The sequence below is a fragment of the Ruditapes philippinarum genome, unplaced genomic scaffold, assembly GCF_026571515.1.
Source record: "Ruditapes philippinarum isolate M1 unplaced genomic scaffold, ASM2657151v2 ctg74_1_1_1_1, whole genome shotgun sequence".
In the NCBI taxonomy this organism is placed as follows: Eukaryota; Metazoa; Mollusca; class Bivalvia; order Venerida; family Veneridae; genus Ruditapes; species Ruditapes philippinarum.
Genome location: NW_026865153.1, coordinates 101,203 through 110,899, shown reverse-complemented (window position 1 = coordinate 110,899; position 9,697 = coordinate 101,203). Strand labels below are relative to the sequence as shown.

General features: G+C 33.0%; 1 protein-coding gene across 1 annotated transcript; it reads right to left on the bottom strand.

The window, feature by feature from the left end:
• Positions 1-1,984: 1,984 nt before the first annotated feature.
• On the bottom strand, positions 1,985-3,733 carry LOC132728032 (uncharacterized). The gene is made up of 2 exons (XM_060713644.1): positions 3,174-3,733; positions 1,985-2,985 (listed from the first exon to the last, which is right to left on the bottom strand). The coding sequence occupies exons 1-2, from the start codon at positions 3,566-3,568 to the stop codon at positions 2,211-2,213; spliced, it is 1,170 nt and encodes a 389-aa protein (XP_060569627.1). The 5' UTR covers positions 3,569-3,733; the 3' UTR covers positions 1,985-2,210.
• Positions 3,734-9,697: the final 5,964 nt, after the last annotated feature.

Below are 9,697 nucleotides of genomic sequence, written 5' to 3'. Positions count from 1 at the left end.
AACCCAACCTAACGAGAGTATAAACAGATTTACAAGATTTGTTTACCATTTGCTGTAGATCTAGGCCAATAATTTGTGTGCAAATTGTCACATCATTCTTATTCCTTGTTTTTCAGAATAAACATTTTCATAGGGTAAATGAACACTTTTCACTCAAATCATGCTAAGAATTGCACAAAAAATAGATATTCAATTTAATACTGCGTATATTTTTAATTTATCCTTTGCAGATTTTTCAATTATAAGTGTTTCATATTTCATATTTTATTTTTTTTTTGTCTTTTGACTCAGTTAAGTCCCTTTAATCTCTACAACAACAGTATCAGTTCCTATGAAGATAAACTTTATCATTTATACAGAATTTACATGTATTTCAGTTTAATTGTGTTGTAAGCTATATGCTTATAGACAGCCTTTTGAGTCCATTTCTGGAACCGACCAGTACTGAGAAATGAGACTAGGTATCAAGGGCTTTCATCTGATGGGCTTTGAACCCTAGTGGCTAGAGACCCTTAGATTACTAATCTGACATGTAAACCACTCAGCCATATTTTGCAAAATGACCCAAAAGTAAAGAGCATTTATAAGCTCTGAACTGTAAAAAAGAGAACAAAATTCAATGAAAATTTGAGTTAATATCTTTTATTGAAATAAATTTAGGAGTACGTAAGAGTTACAAATTTTATATTTCTACAGTGGGGCTTTTTTTCTTTTAAAATCAGAAATGCATGTGTAGCAGTACATGATCATATTTTTTACACCAGGTATAAAACAAAGTGACTGTGTATATTTTGCTGTATTTTTTTGTTGCCATTTATAACAGCTGTTTTAACCACATGTTGTGTTATTTATATAAAGTATGAATAAATCATATGCATGTTATAATGTTATATAGTGGTAAATTTATTAAATAATGTGTTTTCCCTCAACAAGTTTCAACAAACCTTATACAACATGTTTATACATTATGTAATTTGGTTAAAAAACTTGCCCATAGCTTAAGAAATGTCGGTGGTTCTACTCAGGTGTCGGTTTGTGCCTGAAATAATGTGCAGAAGGGCACCCCGAGGTCTTCATCCACCTGTAAAGCTGGAAAGTGGCTATATGACCTATATACTGTGTTGCTGTGACTTAACATCCCCCTTCCTGGGACCAAAAAAAGGAGAACCTCCCACAACCAATTATGAAATGGACATGTGCTATTTTTACCTGTACATAGATGTTAAATATGTTATAAATTAAACATATCCATCTTTCAATCTGGACAAAACTATGCATTCAGATTTTTTAGGAAGAACTTCAAAATATGATTTTTATAACTAATGAAGATAGCAAGAAGGCATGGATGTGTTGGCTGTGATCAGCTGCCATGAACAGGTCAAGAATTCAATTTGGAACAGCCATTTAGGGATCGGGCTGAAGCATGGTTGGTTTTCCTGATTAAAAAAGAATAAAAATTAAACAGCCAGTAGTATCAGATTTTAGTCTTGTTAGATTGCATGGACATGTATGGCCCTGCTGGTTTGGCTCTATATTTTGGTGGTATAAGTCTTTTAAACCTGAACTTGCTGGAACCTTGCTGTGTCTAGTCTATACCACTGGCCTAGTGAGGCCAGACTGCATGAGTAAATTCTCTTTTAGACAAAAATGACTTGTACATGATTATGTGCATTAAAGATTATTGAGGTCAATTAGTATTGCTATGGTAATGTCATTTCATAGTCTCAATGTTTATCCAAGCACTTTATTTTTTCTCTGCTGCCATTGCAACAGCATCCCTTCACAAAATCACTGTACATTAATGTTAAAATTGTCCACATTATTTCAAAACTAACCAAATCAACATTTCAAGACAAATAATTGTATTCTTATTTTGGTAGAAAACAGTCAAGATAAAAGCTGCATGCCTCCACATCTGTCAAAAGATTTTAGGAATATCAACATTTAGAAAAATATACATAGGTTTTAAGAAACAGTAAATGTATTCACAATCCAAGTAATAATTTACATGTTATATGCAATGAATGACATTTAGACATAAAATCAATGTTTGGAATACATAATTATTATTTCTTCAATATATTTTCAAAATTTTCATAAAAATTAGCATGAATCTGGAGGCAATGCTGTTTTAAATGACTGGAGACTTTTAAAATGTCTGACCAAAAACAGAAGTATGTATCAAGATTCTTGTACATTTATTTTAGAATCTAGTTCCAATTTAAGAAATTATTTTGAAAACATAATTGCCTCAGAAATTTTGCAGCTATATGACCCAGTTCTCTTGGCAATGCGTCTGCAAGTGAAGATTTTTGCAGATCAAAAGTATCGGCCTCCCAGTAATGGTAATTTAGATTTCTCCATTTAGCTAATGTCTGAAATGTGTTGTTCACATTTAAGCTATAATTCGTTGGAAATACTTCAAAGACTATAGCCTGCTCTGGTAAGAACAGAATGTTTACAAGCTCTTCTCTATGTATACTGACAAGTATGTCTGCTTTTGAGACATCTTCAATCTTGTCTTGTAGACTACCTAGTGTTTTGTACGATTGTAATTTATGATCTGAAAAGATTTCCATCATAAATGGATAAAAGCGGTCCTCACGAATGTTTTCAATAGCATGTCCCGTTTTCCGATCGATGACGGCATCAAATTTGTTCATAAATAACACGTTTAATTTTTTACAATCTTTTTTATGATTATAATCCAGGTTGTGTCTGCTAAGGAAAAATTTCCTAAAACTTTCCAGATTTGGAATGGATTGTAATTTGTACTTAGAATTTAGTGGGCTTTCACTGTCGCTTAAACCCCATATCATATTCTTGTACATAACCGGTTTCTTTATTTCTTGGATTCTGTGGACTTGGCGAAAAAGTGTTTTCCATGTTGAATTTGTTGACATTTCTGGTAGACCATCTATAAAAAGGATATTTACAGTTTTAGGATCAAGGTCAAAGGCTCTACATAGCAAATATGCGTTGTAAAAAAATCCAGCATTGTTTTTTGGGTTAAAGTTTTATTGTGTTTCCCTTTGGGAAAGGGCAAGGGGTCCGGGTTTTGAAACTGTTTTAAATTTTTGGGCATTTTTCAAAACCGTCAAAGGGGGCCTTTGCCCCATTGAATTTAAATTGGGGCCCGCAATGAAACACTATCATATCTTTAAACTTTTCACTCAATGAAAAATCCAGGCAAAACATTGTACAATCCAATTTTTGAATTTACTGCACTCGTTAATTTTCCGAAAGCTGGATTTATTATAATGTTTTTCACTTTAGCAAATTTTCCGAATGCAATGAAATTTGAATCGCAATACGTTTTTCCTCTCTTTATCAAACTTGCAGCAAATGGGTCGGACGGCAGCTGAAATTCTGAATCTGGATCAGAAACAGCAACGTCCACTGCACCGGAATGTCTCCCCGACCGTTCAAGAGGTTCCTCAGAATCGTGAATCTGCGTCTTTGAATTCATACTGTCTTTTAGCCATATCATAACAACCAGCAGTAAAAATAAACAGGCCACGTTACACAAAGATTTATTCATTTTCATTAATCTATACATACACTGCATAGTCCAGAAAACTCTTACGATAATAGCCTATTAAATATCAAATTCACTGTTCACTTTTAACAGTTTAAACTCATCAAAAATCTTATGTCAAATTATATGCACACCAATTATTTTAACGATATTTTCTCTTTATTTGATAAAATGATAATTTAGATGTGAGTATGATAAAAATAATTCATAGATTTTCTTTTCTGTATTGTAATTACATTTTATTGATTTTCTGTGAAAAAAACCAACAGTTACTGTATCAAACATGTTTAATTACACATGGATAATTTTATCTGTAAGAAAATTGTTGAAACTTGAAAATCTCATATAATTATATATATATTAAGCACTGCTTCAGATTTTAGTCTTTTCAGATTTAAGACAGATTTTGTCCTTGTAAATTTTATGAATAATTTCATCGCTGCAGAATATAGACTTATTTTCTCCTTTCAGATTTTATACTTATTTTGTTTTCTCAATTTTTTTTCCCAAAGAAACATGGCATTGCTAGATATAAAACAACTCTTTTTATCTGAACAATGATGAATTTTATCTGAAAACTCTCAATTTTATTTGGTAGATGAAAGGAGGTGACCGGGAGGGACTTTTTTGTTAGTAAACAAGAGCAATCCGTGATCACATGTGTCGCCTGACATGATAGTCATTTGCATGTTGCAGCTACTGTGTAGCAGGAGACACTCAAATCATTAACATGGCCAAACACATTTGTTATTCAAGGGCTATAACTGAGCCAAAAGTTATTCAACCAGAAAACCGTTTTATATAATGCAAGTACTTGAGGTACCTATCAATCCTGTCAAATTTGATTTAAATTGCATTAGCAGTATAAGAGAGTCTTAACAAAACATAAAATCATTAAAGGGCCATAACTGTGACAAAAATCATTGAACCTTAAAATACAAATACAAAATGTAATATAAACTTAGTACTAATCATTCCTTTTAAGTTTGAATGAAATTGCACTAGTTTTTCTGAGAAATAGTCCAGACAAGCTTCTGTTTAGGTGGCAACTAAAAAAAACCCTTTTTATTCAAGGGCCATAACTCAGCCACATATCATTCAAGCGGAAAACTCATGTTATATGCACAAGTACTTGAGTTACCAATCAATTCTGCAAAGTTTCATTGAAATTGCATTATTGGTACTCTGCATAGGGCGACACAAAAATGGAAACAGTATATAGGGAAAGAAACAACAAAATGTCAATAATCAGTGGAATGTTTTATATTTTATAAAAGTGAATAACAAACAAATAAATAAAAGTTCTCAATTCTATATACAGTGGAACAAAAAAAAATGACATAATACCAAATATATCAATGAAATTAACAATAAATTAACAATTAAAACACACATGCCCCCACCCCGATCAAAAATTGGTAAATAATAAAAGGAATGGGAGATTTCCAAAATTTTCATAATTTGACCTTTGAAGGTTAAGGTCATTTAGGGTTTAAGGTCATATTTTATTTTATATTCATCATGAAAAAACTTTATGTTTATGTGTCCAAGAAATATAATGGAACTATCCAATAGAATGAAAATATGGTGGCCAAGGTTACAACTGTTGGCAGAGACAGACAGACAGACAGACAGACAGAACAACAAAAAAGGATATAACCCTAATTCTACTGATGTGGAAGAATAAACAGATCTATCTCCAATAACAAAAAGAAACTGCTTTTAACTCTACATTGTCCAGTTTATAATTTGTAACACTTTTTATATTGCTGTTGTATTTAACTATTTATCCAGTTAACTACAGCACATTTTCAATAACATGTTTCAATAAGATTTTAATAAACATGTACATGTATTTAATTTGCAACAAGAATTTATAAAATGAACATAATAATACCATAATTAATCAAATATAACCCTGGATTTGTATGCTGTAACATACATTAAAGTGCAATAACTCTTTTCAATAGAAAACATTGGAATATTATTATGAATATGGTAAAAAAAAAGGACCTTAAACTGATAGGTGTGATGCTGTAAAATTAATACAATATATTATGTTGTAGTAGCTTTCTGAGGCTTTGTATTTTGCTACCAGCAGCGGTGGAAAATTGATATCTCCCGAAACCGAAGTTCGAGCAAGATATTAATTTTTCAACCTTGCGAGCAGGAAAATACATGGCCTCAGACAGCTGCTTCAACATAATTATTTTTTTTATACTCCAATAAATTTTAAGACAAAATGAGTTTTAATATACTGAACTTAGTTATTTGAGAAACAGAAATATATCCGAATGACCGATGAATACGTAACTTCTGCAAAAGAGGCCATGCCTTCAAAAGCTTTGGTTAACATTTCTTAATGCTATGTAATACACAGCTCAGATGGTAATCAACGAGAAAAATAGTCCGGTACTTCTGTTTATGAACAGACTTTTATTACAGTGTCTGTGGTACATGGATCCGTATTTGTCACTAACATAAAACAAATTTTTCCATACATTCAATTGTATTAGCTAGGCATCAAGATTTCTGTGAATTTTAGAGAGAAAACTTTTCAATATTTAATTAATACATTACTTTATAAAAATCAACTATTCTTAAACAAGCATTTTTATTAATTTACATGTCCTGCCACAGGCATTAATTTTCATGCCTGTTAAACTCTTTAGCATTGAAAACAAAAATACCGTAAAATTCCTATTAATTGCCAGAGGCTAAACATTTTTCAAAAGGCGGTTTATTAAACCATAGTTTTTCCTAAATCCAAAATTCATGGTGTTTAACAAGTATTCATTTTAACATTAAAAAGTGTTAAAGTTTAAAAGTTTATATAATACATGTACATTAATGTTTTGTGTTAACTATAAAATACATTGGATTGGGAAGGGTTTGAATAAAATTATGGATTTACACTTGAGTTCAGTACTGGTGAGCTGATTTTTTCCTTATCAAAAAACCTGTAGAGACCTTTATTAGGGGAGGGGCGTTTAATAGAAATTTTACAGTAGATGGAGAAATATTGCTTATCATATGGGTAACTTCATAAGACCCATTTGAGACATTTTTAGCCTATAGAATATGTGTTGATAAAAAAGAATCATTAAAGAATTAAAATACATATGTACTGGAATCTATCACAATATACTATTACTAGACTATACTAATGTAAAAAATATATAAAAACATATTTATAAATATCTAAAGTTGTAAAATAAGGCTATTTACTTGCGTGAACTTTCCATTTTTAATGGTGAAATATAATTTCAAGTTTAAAATCAGAAACCTTTTTGTGTTTCCTTTTCTGATACGGACCTTAACAAAAAGGTTAACAGCAATGTAATAAATTATTGTAATAACAAAAGACAAGAGGGCCATGATGGCCCTGAGGTCGCTCACCTGTATATAGCCCCCCCCCCCCCCCGGCCAATTTTTACCCAAGGCCAAGGGCTTTTATTTGAACAGACTTGGTAGACACCCATAAGAAGATGTTTCATGCTAAACATCTAAGTTCTAGCTCATTGGGTTTTTTAAAAGAAGATTTTTTAAGTTTTTACTATACACATATAGTTAAAAACAATGACACCCCTAGGGCAGGGCCAGTTTTGACCCCCGGGCTTTTATTTGAACAAACTTTGTAGATATTTACTTAAAAATGTTTCATGTATAATATCTAAACTCAAGCTATTTGGGTTTTTTCAAAGAAGATTTTTAAGTTTTTGCTATAATCATATAAGGAAAATCAATGATCCCCGGGGCGGGCCAGTTTTGACCCCAGGGCTTTTATTTGAACATACTTGGTAGACACCCATTAGAACATGTTTCATGCTAAATATCTTAGCTCTAGCTCTTTGAGTTCTTTAAAAGAAGATTTTTAAGTTTTTACTAAATGCATATAGGGAAAATCAATGACCCCCTGGGGCGGGGCCAATTTTGACCCCAGGGCTTTTATTTGAACAAACTTGGTAGACACTCATTAGAAGATGTTTCATGCTAAATATCTTAGCTCTAGCTCTTTGGGTTCTTTAAAAGAAGATTTTTTAAGTTTTTACTATATGCATATAGGGAAAATCTATGACCCCCTGGGACAGGGCCAATTTTGACCCCAGGGCTTTTAATTGAACAAACTTGGTAGACATTCACTAGAAGATGTTTCATGTCAAATATCTAAGCTCTAGCTCTTACAGTTCTTTAAAAGAAGATTTTTTAAGTTTTTACTATATGCATATAGGGAAAATCAATGACCCCCCCGGGGCGGGGCCAATTTTGACCCCAGGGCTTTTATTTGAACAAACTTGGTAGACACTCACTAGAAGATATTTCATGTCAAATATCTTAGCTCTAGCTCTTTGGGTTCTTTAAAAGAAGATTTTTTAAGTTTTTACTATATGCATATAGGGAAAATCAATGACCCCCTGGGGCAGGGCCAATTTTGACCTCAGGGCTTTTATTTGAACAAACTTGGTAGACATTCACTAGAAGATGTTTCATGCCAAATATCTAAGCTCTAGCTCTTTGGGTTCTTTAAAAGAAGATTTTTTAAGTTTTTACTATATGCATATAGGGAAAATCAATGACCCCCTTGGGCGGGGCCAATTTTGACCCCAAGCTTTTATTTGAACAAACTTGGTAGACATTCACTAGAAGATGTTTCATGCCAAATATCTAAGCTCTAGCTTTTACAGTTCTTTAAAAGAAGATCTTTTAAGTTTTTACTATATGCATATAGGGAAAATCAATGACCCCCCGGGCTGGGGCCAATTTTGACCCCAGGGCTTTTATTTGAACAAACTTGGTAGACACTCACTAGAAGATGTTTCATGCCAAATATCTTAGCTCTAGCTCTTTGGGTTCTTTAAAAGAAGATTTTTTAAGTTTTTACTATATGCATATAGGGAAAATCAATGACCCCTTGGGGCGGGGCCAATTTTGACCCTAGGGCTTTTATTTGAACAAACTTGGTAGACACTCATTAGAAGATGTTTCATGCCAAATATCTAAGCTCTAGCTCTTACGGTTCTTTAAAAGAAGATATTTAAAGATTTTTCTTTCGGTTGCCATGGCAACCAGAGTTCTGCATGAAATGGAATTCTTTGAACAATCTTGATAGAGCTTCATACAAAGAGTATTCCTGCCAAGTTTCATTAACATTGGCCTTGCGGTATCATAGAAGATGTCCTTAGAATATTTAAAATGTGGACGGACGACAGACGACGGACGCCATTTGGTTGGCCATCCTAAAAGCTCACCTGCACTTTGTGCAAGGTGAGCTAAAAAACCCACAGGAAATTTTTATCTCCCTTAAATTTGATTTGAAATTTCTAAAGGGAAAGAACTCTTAAAACAAGAGTTACTTCTCATGAATGAAAAAAAGAGAGAAATAATCTTGACTGCAGAGCAATGATATTTTGTGGTAAGTGAGAGAAATAATTATCAATTATCAAATTCAGTCCTGTCACAACTTTGCTAAGATTTTGGAGCTACAGGGGGGCAGAGAAAAAGGTAAGGCTCAATACTTTATGGTAAAATTTCTGTTATAAAAGTACTATTATCAGAAAAAAGATAAAAAGTCTATTTAGTCTTCCAGATAACAATGAGAAAGATTTAAATATATAAGTAAATGATGCTGAAACTTTGCGTTCTGGAAAAATTGACGTCTGCTTAAATGTTGTATGCTTATATCTATTTTTTTTTAATCGAAAGCAATAATTTTTAAGCACAACTGTCAAATAACTTGATACCAAACAAGCACTGACCTACTGGGTGTCAGGCCTTGACAAGCATTCCTGACGAGCACTGTGGTACTCAGCGTCCTGCCTGGTACCTGACAAGCACTGTGTTACTTGGCATCCAGCCTGGTACCTGGCAAGCACTGTGGTACTTGGCGTCCGGCCTGGTACCCAGCCTCTGGTCTAGAATCTGACAGGCACTAACATACTCAGCGTTAGGACTGGTACCTTGCAGACAGTAAAGTACTTGGTGTTTCAGACAAGCACTGTGGTACTCAGCATCTGGACTGGTACCTGGCAGACACTAAAGTATTCAGCATCTGGCCTGGTACCAAGTGTTTTTTGCAAAGATTATTAAGATTCTGCTCAGCAAGCTAAGTAACAGTTACTAAAATAGGTAGCCAAAACATACATGTATATCTTATTTTTC

Bases quoted from the DNA above. Each gene is read 5' to 3' on its own strand.
- LOC132728032 (XM_060713644.1), bottom strand. From the start codon at position 3,568: ATGCAGTGTATGTATAGATTAATGAAAATGAATAAATCTTTGTGTAAC. The intron at 2,986-3,173 runs GTGAAAAGTTTA...TGCTGGATTTTT, and splicing joins TTGCCTGGATTTTTCATTGA to TTACAACGCATATTTGCTAT.